The 22,202-nt window shown below is 36.4% G+C and overlaps 1 protein-coding gene and 1 long non-coding RNA gene across 2 annotated transcripts; both read left to right on the forward strand.

The window, feature by feature from the left end:
* The first annotated feature begins 18,760 nt into the window (after nucleotides 1–18,760).
* Nucleotides 18,761–19,838, forward strand: LOC121999409. The gene is made up of 2 exons (XM_042554095.1): nucleotides 18,761–19,159; nucleotides 19,239–19,838. Exons 1-2 carry the CDS (start codon nucleotides 18,761–18,763, stop codon nucleotides 19,836–19,838), a joined length of 999 nt encoding a protein of 332 aa, XP_042410029.1.
* A 927-nt stretch (nucleotides 19,839–20,765) lies between these two features.
* LOC122000155 lies at nucleotides 20,766–21,282 on the forward strand. Its single transcript, XR_006116982.1, has 4 exons — nucleotides 20,766–20,788; nucleotides 20,888–20,938; nucleotides 21,019–21,113; nucleotides 21,208–21,282. It is a non-coding gene; the product is annotated as an uncharacterized LOC122000155 (long non-coding RNA).
* The last annotated feature ends 920 nt before the right edge of the window (nucleotides 21,283–22,202 follow it).

The following is a 22,202-nucleotide window of genomic DNA, read 5'->3' on the forward strand; positions in this document are numbered from 1 at the left end:
GCTTTGCAGATTTTTGATTTATTCTAGCATGTTGTTTAGACCTTCCTATTTGTTGTTAGTTAAGCATGTGTAGTCTCTTTACTACTAGATATACATGAGCAGTTTCTTTAGTTTTCATTTGTTATTAATTATAGCATGAGCAGTATTGATTTAATTCCTAGTTTTGTTTGCTATGTGTTGAGCATGATCAGTTTCCTTTGCCACGAGATATGCATGGGTATACTTTCTAGTTTTCCTATGCTATTAGATCAACCTGAGCAGTTATATATATGTTGTTTATTTCAGGATTTTCAGAATTGTTTTCCTTTGTATTAAACCTGTTGTAGCATGTTTGAAGAAGTTAGATATGCTTTCTTTTGATTTGTCTCTGATATAGCATGCTTATAGAAGTCAGATTTTCTTTCCTTTGATTTAATTCTGTTGTAACATGCCTATATTCTTTTTTAAGAGTTTAAGAACAAGTATAAGAAGATAAAGAAAAGAAAGAAGAAGGCCAAGGCCTTAAGTAGATCCCAAAGTCAAGACTTTAGGGATTTTGGCACACAAGGTGCTAAAGAAAATGCCGAGGCATTATATATTAGAAGTATTAAAAGATAACAAGTATTTTACTTTTATCAGTGGCACTGTACTGGACTTTCTGTCCTTAGGCTGGGCTCCCATAGTCGTCCCTAGGTTTAGATAACCTAGTAGTAATGGCACGGCCAACGGTCGACGGTCGACGACCTGAGGGTCGCCAAATGGGCCGCCAAATGGGCCGCCGAATGGGTCGCGTCATTACAAAAGTAAAAGCACAGTTGCCGGGCCCAAGAAGAAGTTGATTATTATTTTGAAGTATTATAAGTATAAGTTTTTGAACAAGTAAAACGAGTTTTACATAAACATAAAGTATTAAAGATTAAGTTAGAACAAATGAAATAAAGTTTCATATAGTTCTGAAAATCAGTAAGTTTAGTTCTTTATTCTACCATGTTTATCTAGTGGATGAGTAGTTTTCATGTTTACCTATTAGATGAGTAGCATGATTAGCGATTAGAATTACATGAGTAGATTTCTTAGCTTTTCTTTGCTATTAGTTTGACATGAGCAGTTATGTTTATGCTTTATTTCTTTTTAGAGCATATAGTTTTTAGTTCTTTTCGTATACATGCACATTCGTGATTTTGTGAGTTAGATAGCGCTTACTAAGCAAATTTTGCTTATAGACTACACTTCCTCTTACTGCAGATACAGGAAAGGAAAAGATATAGAAAGGAAGGCGACAAGGTGGCGCGGATGGTGTGTGATGCCAGGACTATGGAAGCCTTGGGACTTAGTTTAAGAATGAATTAGATGAGTCATTTAGTCTTCCGCTGTTAGTTAATTGTATGTTTTTATTTTGTTTCCGCTATTCATTACTTGCATGATTTGATTTCATTAAACTGCGTGGTGATGTTATTCCTTTTGTGTGTTTGATATGTGTTCCAGTCGCTTGTGGCTGAGTATATATTGCATGTATTGTTGAATATGGTCACTGGTATAGGGGAGACTCTGCCGAAATTTTTCGGTAGGATTTCCATGTGATTTTTAATCATACCGGTTAAGTAGAGTTAGTAGTTAAGTAACGGTCATCCTTAGAGTGTAGTAGTAGTAGTAGTAAGAAGGGTGGTCTTTACACGAATACTTTAAAGTATTTTATATTGAGTTGTTTATTATAATAAATTTCGAAAAATGTTTTGTTATGGGTTTTATTTAGTGTTTTCCTGTTTGTACATAGCAAGCTGTACTAACAGCTTCTGCCCAAAAATATTTAGGTAAATTGTATTCATTTAACATCGTTCTAGAGGCTTCAAGTAAGGTTCTATTTTTTCTTTCTACAATCCCATTTTGTTGGGGGGTTTTAGGGCATGAAAATTCGTGATGGTAGCCATTTTCAAGACAGAATTTGTTAAAGTTATGATTTTTAAATTCTCCCCCATTATATCTTCTAATTCTTTTAATTTTAAGGTCCTTTTCATTTTCAACTTATATACAAAAGTTTGTAAAAATTTCAAAAGTTTCATCTTTATTTTTTAAAAATTTTACCCAAGTGAACCTAGAATAGTCATCTATTATTACTAGACAGTATAAGCTTCCATTTATTGATTTGACTTCATGGGAGTCAAATAAGTCTAAGTGTAACAGTTCTAGTATTGAGTTGGTTTGTGATTGATTAGTTGGTTTGTGGGTGGATTTTATCTATTTACCTTGTTGACATGCATTACATATGGTTGAATCTAAGTTAGGTAATTTTGGTAGACCTCAAACTAATCCATTTAGTCTGCTTATATTTCTAAAATTTGTGTGTGACATCCTTCTATGCCATAACCAGGTTTCTTCTTTCTGTGTTAAGTGACACTTAATTGAAGAAGTGGTTAAGTTGATTGCATAGATGTTGTCTTTTCGAAACCTTTTTAGGCTTATGTTAGGGTTGTCTAGGTGCTTGATTAAGCATTCTGTAGATAACAACCTAACTTTATACCTAGTATCACACAGTTGACTGATACTTAAAAGATTATACTTGAAATTTTCAACAAGTAAAACATTCGTAATAATAAAGTCAATTTTTAGTTCGATATTACCTATACCAATTACCTTGAGTTTGTCGTTGTTCCCAAAGGCAACTGTTCCTAGGCTTTTGTAGGTGAGTAGAGAGAATTTTGTGTGATCTCCAGTCATATGTTTGAAGCAACCACTATCCAAAATCCACTTAGTTTCCTACAATAGGTATGAATTGGGATTAGTTTAATTATTGGACTTATAGTCAGTTTTGATAAAAGTAAGTAGAATTATTAAAATAATTTTTAAGTCAAAAAAATTTAAGTATAATTTTTAAAATAAATTTTTTTAAATTTTAAAAAAATTTAAGTTTAGTTTTTAAAATAATTTTTAAGTTAAAAATTTAAGTTTAATTTAAAATAAATTTTTAAGTAAAATAAATTTTTATGTAAAAAAAAATTAAGTTTTAATATTTAAAAATAGATTTTTTTAAAAAAACAATTAAGTTTTAATTTAACTTTAGTTTAATTAAATTTAATTTAATTTTAATTTAATGTAATTTTAATTTTAATTTAATTTTAATTTGATTTAATTTTAATTTTAATTTAATTTTAAATTTTAATTTAATTTTAATTTATTTTAATTATAATTTAATTTAGTTTAATTAAATTTTATTTTAATTTCCATTTAATTTAATTTAATTTAATTTAATTTAATTTAATTTTGACTTAATTTAATTTAATTTTAATTTTAATTTAATTGTTAATGTCCTTAGTCATCTCACCCGATCTATGTTTCCAATCAGGTAATCCTATAATTTTGTGAGATGAATTAGGTTCAATTTTATGGTTTTGTTTTTAACTTGTGTTAGATTCAGATTTAGCTTTGGGTTCAACAAATAAGCGTTCTCTGGATAAACTTCTGGGCTATGGTGAGTCACTTGGACATCATTAAAGTAACCATGCCTTCGAGGTTTTTCAAATAGTCTTTAACGACCCAAATTTCCACATTTTGAGCCCCAAAAATAATTCAAAAATATTTTTAAATGCTATAGAAAAATTCTAGAGATTTTTAGAAATTTTTAGAGTATTTTTATGCAATTTTTGGAGGTCGTTTGATATTTTTACTAAACGAAGGAAGTTTTGACAAAAAATGTTCAAGCTGAGATTCGAACCATGGACCTCGGACTTGACCCGAGTCATAACCAAACTCAGCCAACCAACTGGTCTACAAATGTTTTGTTAATCAACTATGGAACGAAATACATTTAAGTAGTAGTTAGGAGCTTTTAATAAAAAAGGTTTCGGAAAATGGCCGAGCCGAGGCTCGACCCGACGATCTCCGGCTCAGCCCGGGTTTTAAGCGGAGCGGCTGACCAGCTGATCCAGCGGTTGGTTCTATTTAGGAAAGGGTAACAAACTTACTTAAAGAAGTTAATAGGAAGATTATAGTTATAAAGAGGAAAAAAAAGGGTGTTCGGCAGGATTCGAACCCGTGACTCCAATCACGAGCCAAGTCGTGGCTAACCAAGTGTGCTGCGGATGTTTCATAAACAAATTTACAATGACTAGGTCTTAAACCATGACATAAACGCTAGGTTATAAGAGAGATAAGTTGATATTGGTTTTTGGTCGAACCCTAAATCCCTCTCTGCCTCTTCTCTCTCGTTCCCGACGCAACGGTTGTCTTCTCTCAGGCGAAATCTGCAACAAGAGCTAGGGCTACTCCGGCGGCTGGTTGAGAAGGTTTTCCAAGAGTCATTCACATCGTTGAGGTCACCTTGCCGCGGAGAGCACATAGAGGTGAGAAAGAGGTCGAGATTTTCAGCCCTCCGAAACCCTAGAAGTCCTTCCTCTTCGGTTTGAATCCAAGAACCCTAGTAAGTGCTTCTCACCTGCGGTAAGAGTAGTTCCGACTTCGTTTTGATGTTTCCTTGTTTGTTCGAGTTTCTTCCATAAAGTTTTTGGGGTTTTGTTTGCTGCCGAGAGGTTAAAGGAAGAAAGGAAAAAGATTAGTTAAGTTTAAGCAAGTGAGTTGATCCCTTCAAGCTTTGAAATTGGTACTGCAGCTTTTAAGTTAGATTTTTGGCACACAAGACTTTAAAAGAAAAAGGCCAAGGCCTTAAGTAGATCCCAAAGTCAAGACTTTAGGGATTTTAGCACACAAGGTGCTAAAGAAAATGCCGAGGCATTATATAGAAGTATTAAAAGATAATAAGTATTTTACTTTTATCAGTGGCACTGTATTGGACTCTCAGTTGTCCTTGGGTTGGGCTCCATTAGTCGTCCCTAGGTTTAGATAACCTAGTAGTAATGGTACGACCGACGGTCGACGGTCGACGACCCGAGGGTCGCTAAATGGGCCGCCAAATGGGTCAGGTCGTTACAAAAGTAAAAGCAAGTACAGTTGTCGGGCCCAAGAGAAGTTGATTACTATTTTGAAGTATTATAAGTATAAGTTTTTGAACAAGTAAAGTAAGTTTTACATAAGTATAAAGTATTAAAGAATAAGTCTTTAAGCAAGTGAAATAAGATTCAGAAGGTGTTTAGAATTCAGTAAGTTTAGTTCTTTATGCTAGCATGATTGTATAGATTTACTTTACATGTTTAGCCTTCCAGTATGTTTCTTTCACTAGTAGATGAGCATGACTGGATTTCCTTTTGAACATTCAGTTTTAGATTTCAGTATATTCTCATGCATATCGAGATTTTGTGAGTTAGATAGCGCTTACTAAGCATTTTGCTTATAGATTGCATTTCCTCTTACTGCAGATACAGGAAAGGAAAAGATATAGAAAGGAAGGCGACAAGGAGGTGTTCGAAGGATGTGTGATGCCAGGACTATGGAAGCCTTGGGACTAGGAAAGAAGTTTTATTTTAGTTTCCATTGTCTTTTGCTATGTTAGGAGTATTTGAGATAGTATTTGTTATTTTGATGTGATTAGGACATAGTAGAAGAATTGTAATCTTGTGTGATGATTTCTGGTGTTGTTCTCTTTTGTTTTGGATTTATTAAACTGCGTGATTGTCTGTTACATGTTCTAACCGCCTGTGGCTGTGTATATTATGTATGTATGTCAGTTTAAGGTCACCGGCTTAGGGGAGATTCTGTCGAAATTTTTCGGTAGGATTTCCTTGTGATTTTAATCATACCGGTTAAGTAGAGTTAGTAGTTAAGTAACGGTCACTCTTAGGTAGTAGTAGTAGTAAGAAGGGTGGTCATTACAGTTGATATTAGAGCAGGTCCCATTCTCCAGCATCACACATCAGCACCATCCTTGCCGTCTTCAAGTAAGAAAGTATTTAATTTTCTTTTATTCTTTCTTTATTATTTGCAGTATAGAGTATATGCTTATATGTGCTTAGGAAAGAAGAAAATTCATGTTTTAATTTTCTATGTTTTGATACATATGCTTAGAAAGAATAGAGACAATTTTAGTTTTGTTTCTCTTATATTCATATATACGTAAGTATGTTTAGAAAGGATAGAGAAGATATCAGGTATTATTCTTGGCATAACTAGATGTTAAGATAGAGGACAAGACAGTGGGGAGTCAGAAGCCCCAGTTAAGTAATTAGAACTAGAAGGACAATGATAATAAGAAAGACCCAAGCAGGAAGACGTTCGGGTAGTCTGTGAATATCCAAAGGTATTTCTAGAAGAGTTACCTGGACTATCTCCTAATAGAGAAGTAAAGTTTGAAATTGAGTTGTTTCCTGACACCAGCCTAATTTCAAAAGCTCTGTATTGAATTTCTCTAGCAGAGCTAAGAGAGTTACAAGAACAAATTCAGGAGCTACTTGACAAGGGTTTCATCCGCCCTAGTCATTCACCCCGGGGAGCTCCAGAATTGTTCATTAAGGAGAAAGACAGATCTATGCGGATGTGCATAGATTTTAGAGCGTTGAGCAAAGTAATGGTTAATGACAAGTACCCTCTTCCCAGAATGGATAATCTATTTGATCAGCTAAGGAGGGCAACAGTGTTCTCTAAAATAGATCTACGTTCTAGGAACCATCAGTTGAAAGTGAAAGGAGGTGATGCACCAAAACAGTCTCCAGGACTAGATATGGACATTGCGAATTTGTAGTCATGCCATTTGGTGTGACTAATGCACCTATGGTCTCTAGAGACCTTATAACAGGCCTTCCAAGGACCACTAATGGGTATGATGCGATATGAATGATAAGGACCGAGAAGTTAAGAGACTAAGGAACAAAGAGTACCGTTAGTGAAAGTCATTTGGAATCAGAAGTACGAGAAAGTTACCTAGGAGTGTGAGGACAGTGTGAGATAGTAATATCCGGAATTATTCTAAGTTCGAGGACGAACTTTTTATAAGGTGTGGGGAATTGTAACGACCAAAATTTCCTCATTTTGAGCCCCAAAAATAATTCAAAAATATTTTTAAATGCTATAGAAAAATTCTAGAGATTTTTAGAAATTTTTAGAGTATTTTTATGCAATTTTTGGAGGTCGTTTGGTATTTTTACTAAACGAAGGAAGTTTTGACAAAAAATGTTCAAGCCGAGATTCAAACCATGGACCTCGGACTTGACCCGAGTCTTAATCGAACTCAGCCAACCAACTGGTCTGCAAATGTTTTGTTTATCAATTATGGAATGAAATACATTTAAGTAGTAGTTAGGAGCTTTTAATAAAAAAGGTTTCGGAAAATGGCCGAGCCGAGGCTCGACCCGGCGATCTCCGGCTCAACCCGGGTTTTAAGCAGAGCGGTTGACCAGCTAATCCAACGGCCGGTTCTATTTAGGAAAGGGTAACAAACTTACTTAAAGAAGTTAATAGGAAGATTAGAGTTATAAAGAGGAAAAAAAAGGGTGTTCGGCAGGATTCGAACCCGTGACTCCAATCACGAGCCAAGTCGTGGCTAACCAAGTGTGCTGCGGATGTTTCGTAAACAAATTTACAATGACTAGGTCTTAAACCATAACAGAAACGCTAGGCTATAAGAGAGATAAGTTGATATTGGTTTTTGGCCGAACCCTAAATCCCTCTCTTCCTCTTCTCTCTCGTTCCCGACGCGACGGTTTTCTTCTCTCAGGCGAAATCTGCAACAAGAGCTAGGGCTACTCCGGCGGCCGGTTGAGAAGGTTTTCCGAGAGCCATTCACATCGTTGAGGTCGCCTTACCGAGGAGAGCACATAGAGGTGAGAAAGAGGTCGAGATTTTCAGCCCTCCGAAACCCTAGAAGTCCTTCCTCTTCGGTTTGAATCCAAGAACCCTAGTAAGTGCTTCTCACCTGCGGTAAGAGTAGTTCCGACTTCGTTTTGATGTTTCCTTGTTTGTTCGAGTTTCTGCCATGAAGTTTTTGGGGATTTGTTTGCTGCCGGGAGGTTAAAGGAAGAAAGGAAAAAGATTAGTTAAGTTTAAGCAAGTGAGTTGATCCCTTCAAGCTTTGAAATTGGTACTGCAGCTTTTAAGTTAGATTTTTCTGTGGTGACCTTGATGAGCATGCTCTGTTCATGTAGAGTTCCATAATTTCGTATCTTTGCATTCTTGAATTTGAATCATGAAAGACAGATTTGAATTTAGGTTTTAGTTTCCTGTTTGATTCCGGAACAAGTTGTACAAGATGGTTCCTAGGGCTTTAGTATCCTTCTTTGCTTTCAGAATGTGCTTTACGGAACCTGCTAGTAGTCTCAAATTTAAATGCTCCTTTTTAGTTCCGTTGTAGCAAGCTTAAAGAAGATTTGATTGTTCCTTAGTGTCCTGTTGTAGCATCCCTAAATAGGATTCGATTGTTTCTTTTAAATTTTCAGCTGTGTTAAATTTTTAGTTTGTAGTTTAGCAAGCCAGATTTCAGTTTGTACCTTGGTTATTTCAATTGCTATGATCCGAATCCTAGTCATCAGATTGTGCTTAGGCTTGCTTCCATCCGAACCCTAGCTTTTAGTTGGTGATTAGTTTTTATAGCTTCAGTTTTCAAGTTTCTTATTTCCAGTTCAGTAGGTTATAATCTCTCTTTATTCTAGCATGTTGTTTGACTTTCCAGCCCTAGTATTAAGCCTTCAGTTTTAGTTTAGCTTTTAGTGCTACTAACATTTGTTCCAGATTCCTAGATTAGCATTTCAGTTTTCGCCTTTAGTTTAATTACTGTTTTAGATCTTTCCGTTGGAAGTTTTAAGCATGCAGATTTAGTTTTCAGCCTTTAGTTATTTACAGTTTCAGATTTCAGCCTGTTCAATTCCTTTATTATTAGATGAGCATGAGATATTTCTTTATTAGAGGTATTAACAAGTATAAGAAAGATAAAGAGAAGAAAGAAAAAGGCCAAGGCCTTAAGTAGATCCCAAAGTCAAGACTTTAGGGATTTTGGCACACAAGGTGCTAAAGAAAATGCCGAGGCATTATATAGAAGTATTAAAAAAATAATAAGTATTTTACTTTTATCAGTGGCACTGTACTGGACTCTCAGTTGTCCTTGGGTTGGGCTCCCATAGTCGTCCCTAGGTTTAGATAACCTAGTAGTAACGGCACGACCGACGGTCGACAACCCGAGGGTCGCCAAATGGGCCGCCAAATGGGTCGGGTCGTTACAAAAGTAAAAGCAAGTACAGTTGCCGGGCCCAAGAGAAGTTGATTACTATTTTGAAGTATTATAAGTATAAGTTTTTGAACAAGTAAAATATGTTTTACATAAGTATAAAGTATTAAAGAATAAGTCTTTAAGCAAGTGAAATAAGATTCAGAAGGTGTTTAGAATTCAGTAAGTTTAGTTCTTTATGCTAGCATGATTGTATAGATTTACTTTACATGTTTAGCCTTCCAGTATGTTTTTTTCACTAGTAGATGAGCATGAGTAGATTTCCTTTTGAGCATTCAGTTTTAGATTTCAGTATATTCTCATGCATATCGAGATTTTGTGAGTTAGATAGCGCTTACTAAGCATTTTGCTTATAGATTGCATTTCCTCTTACTGCAGATACAGGAAAAGAAAAGATATAGAAAGTAAGGCGACAAGGAGGTGTTCGAAGGATGTGTGATGCCAGGACTATGGAAGACTTGGGACTAAGAAAGAAGTTTTATTTTAGTTTCCATTGTCTTTTGCTATGTTAGGTGTATTTGAGATAGTATTTGTTATTTTGATGTGATTAGGACATAGTAGAAGAATTGTAATCTTGTGTGATGATTTCTTGTGTTGTTCTCTTTTGTTTTGGATTTATTAAACTGCGTGAGAGTCTGTTACATGTTCCAGCCGCCTGTGGCTGTGTATATTATGTATGTATGTCAGTTTAAGGTCACCGGTACAGGGGAGATTCTGCCGAAATTTTTTGGTAGGGTTTCCTTGTGATTTTAATCATACCGGTTAAGTAGAGTTAATAGTTAAGTAACGGTCACTCTTAGGTAGTAGTAGTAGTAAGAAGGGTGGTCGTTACATAGTCCTATCCACTAGACTTAGTACAAAACCTTGGTCTAACTGCTTAGGATCCATAAAGGGTAGCTTCGGTCAGTTCCACTTAGCCAAATGCACCAAGTAGAAGTCATATCTTCCTAGACATGCATAGACTAAGCTTCCCTAACGTACTATCATCCAATATTTCACCAGTACAATTTTTCAAGTTAAACTTGAACCTTTTTTAACTAATCCTAATTATCCTGTCGGGTAAATTGGTTAGGGTTATCCTGTTGGATAAGTTAGTTTTGGAGGTGCCAGCTATTTTAGAGCCTCCCCTGAATTAATGACCATTAATTTAATTTTTAGTTCTCGGTTTATGTCTACTTCTTTTATAATTATATTTTACTTGGTGATAGTTTAAATTTTGTTGAGTTCTAATATGTTTAGATTTTAAATTTTTTGGTTTAGGTTTGTGTTCTGGTTTTTGATTTGGTTTATTTGACTTTACGTAATATATTTTATCTTTAGGAATATAATATTGGTTAGGTCCTATTTGCATGGTTAAACACGCTTTCAGAACCCAGGCTTTATTTGTTGGTTTGTATTGGGTTATTAATGATTTAAAAGTTTTATTTGAGTTCGACTTATATCCGAGTCCGATTTTATTATAACATGCTTTTTGATTATTTAGAATTAAGTCAAATTTTTGGATCTGTTAGTAAATTTTTCTAACATATTTTTTAAATTATTAATTTCTAATTTTAATGATGAATTCTCTCGTCCTCAAGTGTTAGATCTTGAGTTGGTTTATTATTTACAACTTGTTCCTTGAGGATTTGATTTTCCTCGAGGAGCAATTTGTTTTCATTTTCTAATTTAACTAATTTATTATTTAAGCACGAAATAATTTTTAAAAATTTCCGGTTCAAGGTTAGGAATACCTCTTCGGAACCTTTGGAAACGAGTACGGACTCGTGGCTTGATTAGGGTTCGGACCCGTCTTCCGATTCGTCTTCCGACTCTGCTTCGAGGGCCATCAGCGTGAGGTGGCTCTAGTGCTTCTGATCTTCTGCTTCCGATTCTTCCGAGGAGGAGTCATCCCACGTTGCTTTGAGGGCATTCTTTTTGGTCGGCTTCGGTTTGTCGATCTTCAATCTTGGGCATTCGTTCTTGTAGTGACCCTTCTTGTTACATCCGAAGCACGTCACACTCCTCGAATCAGTTGGAGAATTGATATTTTGAAGGTCCTTCTTGCTGAAGCTTCTTTTCCTCCTGGTGAACATCTTCCTTACCAGGTTCACCAGGTGTTCTTCATCTTCAGAGTTCTGGTCAGAATCTTCTTCCGGTTCAGACTTGTTCTTCTTTCCTTTTGAGGAACCTGCAAATAAAGCTACACATTTCTCGACCCCAGTGTTAGTTTGCTCATGCAGTTCTAATTCACAGAAAAGCTCATCTAGTTTTAATTTTGATAAATTTTTAGATATCTTGTAGGCATCTACGATAGATGCCCACAAGCTGTTGTGTGGAAAAGTGTTTAAGGCATACCTTATTAAGTCTCGGTTCTCTATTTGGTGCCCTATTGCGTGGAGTCCGTTGAGAGTGTCTTTGATTCTTGCGTGGAGTTGGCTGGTCGTTTCTCCTTCCTGCATTTTTATGTTAAAAATTCTATTTAAAAGCAAGTCTCATTTTGTTACCTTAGCGTCGCTCGTTCCTTCGTGCAACTCAATCAATTTGTCCCATAGTTCTTTTACATTCTGATGTGGTCCAACCCGGTTCAGCTCTTCCCTTGTTAGTCCGCAGTGTAGTGTGTTAATCGCTTTGTTCTCCGTTGATGCCTTCTTCCTCATATCCGGAGTCCACTGTTCCGGGTCTAGTGGATTTCCGGAGTTGTCAACTGGCGCTCGATAGACTTTTGTGACGCTGAACCATTGATCGTAGTCTATCTTCAGGTACACTTCCATTCTTTTCTTTCAGTACTAAAAATCATCGCCGTTGAATAGGGGAGGACGTACTGTGCTGAAGCCTTCCAATTGAGATATAATTTCCCTGCACACAAATCAACAAATAGACACGATATCCCAAGACTTGGTCTTGGATTAGTAGTGCGGGAAGAATTAAGAACAATATAAAAAGAGCTAAATTGGTGTTGCCCCAATTTAGTTTTAATTACAACGAAAAAATTCCAAAAAGGTAATAATACCAGTTTGGAGATATGCGAAAAGCTGAAAGTCAAAAATAGAAGGAAAAAAAAGATTTTAAAGCAAATCACCCCCTTGTCTGATTGGTGGTTGCACCAAATCAGAGCGGTACCTGCTCTGATACCACTTGTTGGATCGTAGACATTCGATAGAGGGGGGTGAATATCGAAAAACGTTCGAACAGGAGTAAACGCAGCGGAAAAGTAAAACAATGCTAACACAATTCACTTTACTTGGTTCTGAGCCTGTGTCGACTCCTACTCCAAGGCCCGCAGTCGTTGACCGCTTTCGGTGGGCGATCACTATCAATTCAAATATTACAAAGTTTAAGTACAAGAATTGATAGAGAAAGAAAATACCGACAACAGAATGAAAACAAAACCAGCACTGAGTCGGAAAACTTTTCGTGGCGTCGTGAGAGTACAGAGGAGCAGATCTTGGATTCTTAGTTGTTGTTGAAGCTCCACCCCTGCCCCTTCTTTTATATGAGGCTCGGGGTGCCCCGGATCCCTTCCGGGCGCCCTGATGAGACGTGGCAAGTCCAACCAACAAGCTCCACGTGGCGACGATGCGTTCAGGATAAGATTGCCTCCCGTGCGCCCGGATCCCTTTCTGGCGCCCGGACCTCCTTTCTCCAGAAATTCCTTCTCCTGTAAGACAAGGTTAGTTCGAGGTAAATATATAATTTATAATCTTCAAAACAGAGTGTTAGTTCAGTTTATAGTTCGGCAAAAAGAGTATGACTTAGATTCCGTCTTTCCGAGACCGGAATCTAGTCATGATCTCGACTTAGATATCCGAAATGGATCTAAGCCGGATCGACGCCTAATGTTCCCTTCCAGGGAACGCGTCCTCACAGTCACTCCCTTCCAGTGACTTACCTTTACTCACTTGCCAGACGTCCGGTCAGCCCTTCGACCCATCTGGACTTCTCGCCAACTATCCGGTCAGCCCGTCGACCTAGCTGGACTTCTCGCCAAGCGTCCGGTCAGCCCGTCGACCCACTTGGACTTCTTGCCAGCTATCCGATCAGCCCGTCGACCTAGCTGGACTTCTCGCCAAGCGTCCGATCAGCCCGTCGACCCGTTTGGAGTTCGTGCCAGACATCCGGTCAACTCGTCGACCTGTCTGGACTTAGCCTGCACACTCGTTCAGAGTATTAGATGACGATAAACCTAACTTAACCCGATTTGTCATTCATCAAAACCTGAGTTAGACCGTTAGTACTAACCGCACCAACAAAAACCAACAGCGTTGTTTGTGTTTTTGATTTGTCATCAATCGATCCATGAATCGATCGAAGAACTATGTGCGATTTTGAATTGATTGAATAATCGATTCAATTGATGAACAATATTCACTTTCATCTTCTTCTTTGCGACAGAAGAAGAAAAAACGCGAAATGATCTCCGCGTCAATTTTCATGCATTCAAAACTATGCTCTGATACCATTGTTGGTCTTTTTGAGAGTATGAAATAAAAAATGAAACGAAAGCGGTAACCACTCACAGTGATCTCCCGAAGAAATCGCAACTGAAGATGTCAGTCAACGAAGAGGCTGCCGCTGTCGGAAGCACGATCACGGGGCAACCGGAAAGCACTTCAAAGTTCACGAGCCAAATCCCAACCTCTGGACATTCTCCTTTGCTCGCTGATCACCTCACACTTCGCTGCACTCCTCTTTGATCACCTTTCAAAACCTCTACACCCTCTTCCTCTTCTCAAAGGCTTGGACGCACCTTTATAAGAAGACTAAGGAAGACGAAGGCGAAAGGATGCTCCTTCGTCTCCTTGGCATTTGCAGCAGTTTGCAATAATGAGATAGACGAAAGGACTTTGTTTCCCTTCGTCTCCTGTTACGGCCAACATAATTTAGCTATGTCTTTTTAAGTGTATTTCTAAGGGCAAGTATTAGTGTTGGTGCGGTTGACACCAATGATTAAACCAGAGTTTTGATGAATAACAAGTGGATTAAAGTTAGATGTGTTTGTGATATAATCTTGTTATTGAGTGCGTTGGTTGACTAACTTGACCGGTCAAGACGACCAGACACTAGGGGATGTGCGATTCCCGATTGGCAAAGTCTAGATGTGGGATTCTGGTAGGAGGTCGGGATGTTCGATTCCAGATGGGTTGGAGTTCGGATGTGCGATTCTTGCAGGAGGTCGGGATGTTCAATTCCCGATAGGTGAAGTCCCAATGTGTGATTCTGGCAGGAAGATCTGGCGGGTTAGATTGACGTCAAGGAGGTAACTTGACACTTGGTAAGTGAAGGTAAGTCACTGGAGGAGAGTGACTCTGTGATGACGTCTTCTGGTTGAGGGGACAGTAGGCGTTCGTCCAATTTAGGTCTATTTTGAAAATCTAAATTGAGACTCTGACTAGATTCTAGTTTGGAGGACAGGATCTAAATCATAAATTAATCATATTATTATTGTGTTAATTTTATTTTACTGGTTAGATATTTTTGTATTGGACTAACACACTTTGTAGGGCAAAATGAGCACAAAGTGTCTTGGGTGAACAATACTCAAGGCGCCTTCCAAGTACCCGAGGCGCCTCCGAGTACTTGGAAGGCGCCTTGAGTACTGTTCATGGATGGTGCCTTCAAGTGTTTGGAAGATGCCTTTGGTCGGATAAGAAAGAGATGTCGTTAACGATAAGAAGCTGACTTTTAAGGGATAGAAGTTGACATTGAAGGCGCCTTGACTGCTATGGAAGCCGCCTTCCATCCCTTATAAAAGAAGCATTAGACTAAGACTTTCAACACATCTCAATTACAATCTTCTACGCGTCTGTTTGACGTTTTGACTACTCCAATTTCGTGCTGCTCTGCTATGACTCTGCTACGTCCGACTATTCCAATTTTGAGCAGTTGTCCAACACCAAGCTCGAGCCGACTGTTTACAAAGAGTGTTGGGTAACGAAGTTTAATTTTTATATTTAGTTTCTACAGAAAAGGAAAGTGTATCTTGTTACATTTTTTCGATTCTTTTATTGTACTCGAACACCTCTTTTAGCGATTTCAGAAGGCGTATTTAGTAGATTATCCGTCGATAGGTTCGCGGGACCTGAGTTTTGGAATAGGAGTCGCTAAAGACTCCGAACAAAGTAAAACCGAACGTGTGTTTTTTTTACTTGCTTTAGTTTTTGTATTTTTCCGCCGCATACTTATTTTATAAAACAAAAAAAAATAGTTTTTAAAAAATTACGTGATTCACTCCTCTCTCATATACGTCTCGATCCAACAATTAGTAGTACCATATGCTATTCCATGATTTTTCCTATTATATCTCTATTTATGTATGCACCATTGAAGAAGTAAGTTTATCATGCATCCAACATTAGCTACTTTCCTCATTGTTGTTTATTATGATTCTTTGTATTGAAATAATTTATTATATTCAGGATATTGAATGCCTATTCAAAAGTACCTCCAAAACCTTAGGTATCTTCTAAAAGGTATTTGTCATTTCCTTTTGTCATTCATTCTTAACTGCACATAGTTTCTTGTATTTTTTTTATTTTTCCGAGCGATGATAATATTCTTTTCATATACTATCCATGACAATATTAACTGTGTTTCCTTTAGATTGCTTGAGAACATCGACTGATATTCTTTAGGTGTTTTTTGATAAGATTTTTGACAAAATGTTGGGCCATGCTAATTGAATGTTTCCTAAAACAAATGACAGAGTCAATGACAATCTAGGCAATACTCAGCCTTTAATGTTTCTATCAACACAGTTAAGTGAACAGAAATTTCTGTGGTTGACCATGGTATTTATTTGTTATTTTCTCTTGATGCCAAAATGTTGGCTTTTATGATGGGCAGTTTGAGTGATTCACTGATGTCAACATGTTTTTTTAAGGTTGCTAGCATGAATTTGAATTTAATGTGTTTTATTGCTGGTCAATTATTTGATAAACTCTTAGGGCGCGTTTGGTTCAAGGTTATATTTGATAACCTTGGTTATTCATCCAAGGTTATCAACCAAAATCTTGTTTGATTTTGGTAATTGATGATTCCTAAGTTATGATATATGTTTGACACATCAACAATTTGGGCATATAGCCCGGAATCAGAAAACCCCATAAAACTGGGGTTTTCCTTGATTCCCTGGTTAACCAAAAATTTAAGACAATATTACCCCTCGAATATAATCAAACCCTCCCGATTCACAAAAAAAGCCTAGCCTTTCGCAGCCGCTCCTCTCGCGAACACGCACGGAAACCCTTTTCGCCGCTCCTCCTCTCACGAACAGCACGAAAACCCTAGCCTGCCGCCGCTCCTCTCACGAACACGCACAAGCTTTTCCCTCTCGCGACGACCTGGCGGCGGTTCTCCGCGATGATCCTGCCTCTCGCGCACACAAAGCTCAAGCCTTCTAGTGGCGTTTCTCTGCGACGATCCTCCCTCTCGTGCACACGCAGCGTTCCTTGCTCTCGCGACGATCTAGTGGCTTCCCCCTTTCAAACCATCCCATTCGCGAACATTCCCACTCGGCTTCTTGGAAAAGGTATGATCTTATACACCGTTAGCGATTGTTGCATCATGAAAGGCCTCTTTTTTCCCCATGAAAGCAAGTTACTGCCATTCTTCATGTTTGTTTTAACATCGTCTTGTTGCCCTTTTGTTTTAGGTTCTGTTTAGTTTTTGTTTTGTTCTTGATATTTAGTTGTTGTTTAGTTTTTATTTAGTTCTTGTTTAGATCTTGTCGGTTAGGTATTGTTGTTTAGTTGTTGCTGTTTAGTACTTGTTTTTGTGCTATTTAGATCTTGTCGGTTAGGTATTGTTGTTTAGTTGTTGCTGTTTAGTACTTGTTTTTGCGCTGTTTAGTTCTTGTTTAGTTTTTGTTTGGTTCTTGCAACTTGTAAGTTGAACCTACAAATTCTCTTTCAACTATTTAGTTTTTGTTGTAACTTGCTGTTTACAATTTATGTATTTCTACCATGCTAATTTATTATTTGGTTCATTGGCTTATTTACATGATAGGTTGATATGGCTCAGTTAGCAGTAAGACAGGAGATGAAAATGATTTCTGTACTCATTATGCGCATTAAGATGATGGAAAGCAAGTCATTTATGCTTTTATCGTTGGCAATGGTTTTAGCTATTAAGAGGAGTGCTAGATTGAGGAGGAGCATATCATATGCTTATCATGCATTGTCTAGATATAATATTAGGTCTATAAACATAAATGAGATGACTTTTCATAGTGATCGACAATGTGTTGATAACTGTAGGATGGATAGAAGGTCTTTAAGCAAACTTTGTTATTTGCTAACGACGCATGGAAAATTGAAAGGAAACAGAAACATGTCAATTAATGAACTTGTAATATCTTTTCTTCACATTATTGCACATAATGTGAAGAATAGGGTCCTAAAACAGCAAACAACTAGATCCGACGAGACAATTAGTAGGCAATTTCATTTAGTTTTGAACTCTATTCTACGGTTACACAACATTTTGCTTAAGAAGCCAGAACCAATCCCAGAAAATTGCACGGATGATAGGTGGAAATGGTTCAAGGTACAAGTATATGATTTCTATACATTTTTTATTAATCAATTTAATGTACATAATAAAATAAATTGATTTTATAATACTTCTTTGAGTGTAGGTTTGTTTGGGAGCATTAGATGGGACTTATATTAATGCCAATGTGCCAGTAAATGATAAACCTAGGTATCGAACCATAAAAGGAGAAATTGCAACCAATGTTTTGGGTGTATGCACACCGAACATGCAATTTAGCTATGTCCTACTGGGATGGGAAGGATCTACGGCAGATGGTAGAGTTTTAAGGGATGCTATTAGTAGGAGAAATGACTTGAAGATTCCTCAAAGTAATTAAGTTGTAATTATTGTAATATATTTAACAAATATTTGGTTTATATACCCGATTTATATATATATATATATATATATATATATATATATATATATATATATATATATATATATATTAATACTTGTTCACTCGTAATATATATATAGGTTGTTATTATTTATGTGATGCTGGATACACAAATGGGGAAGGTTTTTTTGGCACCATATAGAGGTCAAAGATTCCACTTGACTGAATGGAGGCAAGGTTACCAACCAGCGACAGCGAAAAAATACTTTAACATGAAACACTCTCAAGCAAGAAATTACATTGAGAGGTGTTTTGGCATTTTGAAAGCTAGATGGGCTATATTGAGAAATAAGTCATTTTATTTTGTTAAGACTCAATGTAGGATTATTTCTGCTTGTTCTATTCTCCATAATTTCATAGGTATGAAATGACAATTAATCCGATAGAGACTGAGCTTGATGTCCTTGAGTCAAATGAAAGTGGTGGTGATGATGATGATGAATTGATGATGATGATGATGATGATGTTGATCTGATTAGACATTGTGAGACCAGTTCGGCTTGGACTGAATGGAGAGACAAGCTTGCAGATGATATGTTCACGAGCTGGCATTCATCAATTAATTAAATTTAATGTTCTTTTTTGAAATTTGGGTTTCATTTCCATGTACTGAACTTTTTAATTATGTTGTATTTGGGGTTATTATCCATTTGAATCATTTGAACAATATGATTGTTTCTGCATTTTGTGTATTATTCATTCGAATAATTTGATTATGATTTGTGCAAGAACAATGTGTTATTTGAATGGTTTAATTTCAGTTTTCAATGGAAGGAAAGAGCCAAAAGATGCCAAATGTAGTAGAAAAAGTAGAAAGTTCAATGCCACCGAAGATCAAAAGAAAAACTCAAAGCACCAAACGCTTATGGACAAAACAAGAGGATGCTGCATTAATTGATTGCCTTGTTGAGTTGAGTAAAGATTCAGCTTGGAAGAGCGAGAATGGTTTTCGAACTGGGTACTTGGTGCATTTGGAGAAACTCATGGCTGTTAAATTGCCATCAAGTAGTTTGAAGGCTACTCCTCATATTGAGTCAAGGTACAAGCTACTAAAGAGACAGTTTTATGCTATCACCGAGATGTTGAATGATAGCAGTGGATTTGGGTGGAACGATGTTGAGAAGTGTATCATTGCAACAAAAGATGTCTTTGATGATTGGGTTAAGGTAACTTTTTCTACTTTGTGTATTTCCATTTCTTTAATAACTGTGGGTTTTTTTTTCTAATGATATGTTTTTAATTTAGAGTCATCAAGCTGTTATTGGTTTAAGGAACAAAGAGTTTCCCCACCTTGATAACTTGATGTTTGTGTGGGGGAAAGATCATGCCACAGGAGCTAATGCAGAAACCCCTGCTGATGCAGTAGAAGAGATAAATTTATGCGATGAAGAGGTCGACACATTTAATACAGAAATATTTGCTGAATGTTACAAAGGTGAAGAATCTAATGATGCCAACCAAGCAATAAGGAAATCTGAGACTATAGATTCATCAATTTGTCCATCAAACAAGAAGTTAACCACTAGAAAGAGAAAAGGAAAGGCTGATGATGCTTTAGATAACTTGGTGGGAAAGATTCACAAGTATGTTATTGCTGTTACTAAGGCTAATGAGGAGATGAAGGGATTTTCCACCTACTTCAAGAAACAAACCGAGAGTGGTGATAGAAAAATGAATATATATGATGAGCTAATAGAACTTTCTGAATTCTCTAAGCAAGAAATTATGGATGTCGGAGAGTATATTCTCAAGGATGAACACAAGATTGACAACTTCTTTGTATTGCCAAAGACATTTAGGAGAAATTATGTGATAAAGCAGCTTAATGAGATCCATCCAAAATAAATTAAATATTTGAATTAGGTTCATGGTACTATGTTTTGATATACTTTGGATTGAACTTGGATGTATCTTTTTGTTTGGATTGAACTTGGATGAATCTTTTTTTTTGGATTGAACTTGGATGTTATTGGATTGAACTTTAAGCAACTCAATGTTATTTCTGAATTCTCTGAGAAAAAAAATGTTGTCATTTGGTCTTGATTTTATTACATGGAATATTTGATAGTGGACAATTTGTTTGCTCTTTCATGTTCTACTTGTTTAATTTGCCAATTGATTTATATCTAATGCATAGTTATGGTGGTCATTTGTTTAAAAGAAGTGAGATTAGATAGGTTATATGCTTGGGAGAGAAAGCTTTATGATGAAGTCAAGGTTGGCTGTTACTCGAACTATATACTTTTATTATTTGTTTTTAGCCTATCTTAATTGGCTATGTAGGCAGTTAAACTTCGAATATTGACAATGTGTAGAAGCTAAATTGCTGCTGCTGATCACTGAAGAACATTTCTACAGTAGTTAGCACAGAATAACAATTTTATATGTCTATAGTTTTTAATTAGTTCTCAGTGCCACATTGTCAGTTACCATATGGATACATTTTCTTCCTGCAATCACAGTGTGCTGCTAGTGCTTTTTAACTTCTGTCAGAATCTTGGTATGCACTATGCATATATATGTTTCTCATCATATGCTTATAGGTGGAATACCATATACTTCTTTAGTATATAATTCAATGCATACAAGGACCTGGACAAACTTCAAATGCATAATTGTTATTTGCACTTGTTGGATTTCAGATTGATATGTCCACATAGGAAAGATTGTGGAATCATATGGATGCCTGTTTAAACTGTCCTGTTGTCTTATTCAAGATTGTATCTTGTATTGTTTCCTACATCCTGCTGGAATATTTTTGCTTGATAAATGTTGCTGAACTACTGCTAGGACAGGTATTTATGATAGTATTCATATGAATAATGCATAACTTGTCATTCTAGTTTTGCCTTGTTTGCACAGTTATTAAATGAATTGATTTATCATCCAAACAGCCTATATTCCCTGGTGAAAGCGGAGTTGACCAGCTGGTTGAAATAATTAAGGTGCATAATTGGTTTCTAGCCTTACTTTTATAATATACTACTATCCTCCTGCTCAGTATTTGTATTTAATATTTCTCCAGGTTTTAGGCACTCCAACAAGGGAAGAAATTAGATGCATGAATCCTAATTACACAGAATATAGATTCCCGCAGATAAGGCACACCCTTGGCACAAGGTGACAATCTCTTCCCACATTTTCACATTGGATTGCCCATTTACCTAACATTTCTCTCTTATTTTCCTATTCTAAATGCATTATCTTTAATGAGATCTTCCATAAACGAATGCCTCCTGAAGCTGTCGATCTTGTATCTAGACTTCTACAATACTCTCCAAACCTGAGATGCACTACTGTGAGTTTAGTCATTCCTTAAATTTGCACTAGATACTACGGCTCGTGCATCTGCTGAGTTCTTTACTTTGGTACAGTTAGAAGCACTAGTTCATCCATTCTTTGATGGAGCACTAGTTGTTTGACAGACCAGTTTAAAGCCGCATCCACTTGTTTAGATCTAAGATGGACTACTCCACTGAGGTTGGTGAGTTGGCTAGCATCTGAATTAAGGATTCATCAGAGTTATTTGACACGAGGATCGGAGATGCCCACTGAGGACTTAACTAATTTTATAGAATGAAAAGTGTGCCATGATGAATTTACAATTTCTAATTGATGAAGTATCATTTGTGCGACGGGGCTGCATGCAACTGGAGTTCGGACTACGTTGAACTCTGTTTTTTAATTTGTTGTGTTAGATTTTGTAGTTTAAAAGATGTAATCTTGCATCCTGTATAATTATACTCGAGTTGTTTCAATCCAAATTCTTTAATTGTTAGGTGCTAGAACTGATCAACTTTGATATGGTCAATTTGTCGTCCCATAGTTTGTCATCTATGGATTGGTCGGCTGAGTTTTACAAGTGTGCTATTTTTAAGCATTTGTTTCAACTAAAGCTTCAAACAAAGAAGAATGGTACTTTTGCAAGACAACATTTCATGCCCTTCGTTTCAGTTTGAACGAGTTGAAAAAAAAAAAATAAACGAGGAATAATATGAGAAAGAGAATTGTCTATCATTTGACAAACTATGGTAAATATGGAATTAAGGTCAAGCCAAGTCTAAAATAAAAAATAATAGATAATAATTAATAATAATAATAATAATAATAATAATAATTCAATATTAATATTTTATTTTATTTTATTTTTAAAAAATTAATCAAATATCAAATTAATTTAGTTGTAAAAATATCTAATAGGGGTAATAA

This window comes from Zingiber officinale, chromosome 7A (genome assembly GCF_018446385.1).
Source record: "Zingiber officinale cultivar Zhangliang chromosome 7A, Zo_v1.1, whole genome shotgun sequence".
Taxonomy (NCBI): Eukaryota; Viridiplantae; Streptophyta; class Magnoliopsida; order Zingiberales; family Zingiberaceae; genus Zingiber; species Zingiber officinale.

Coding starts and splice junctions, on each gene's coding strand:
- LOC121999409 (XM_042554095.1), top strand. CDS start 18,761: ATGGAAGGAAAGAGCCAAAAGATGCCAAATGTAGTAGAAAAAGTAGAA. Junction 19,160..19,238: donor TCTTTGATGATTGGGTTAAG/GTAACTTTTTCT, acceptor TTTTTAATTTAG/AGTCATCAAGCTGTTATTGG.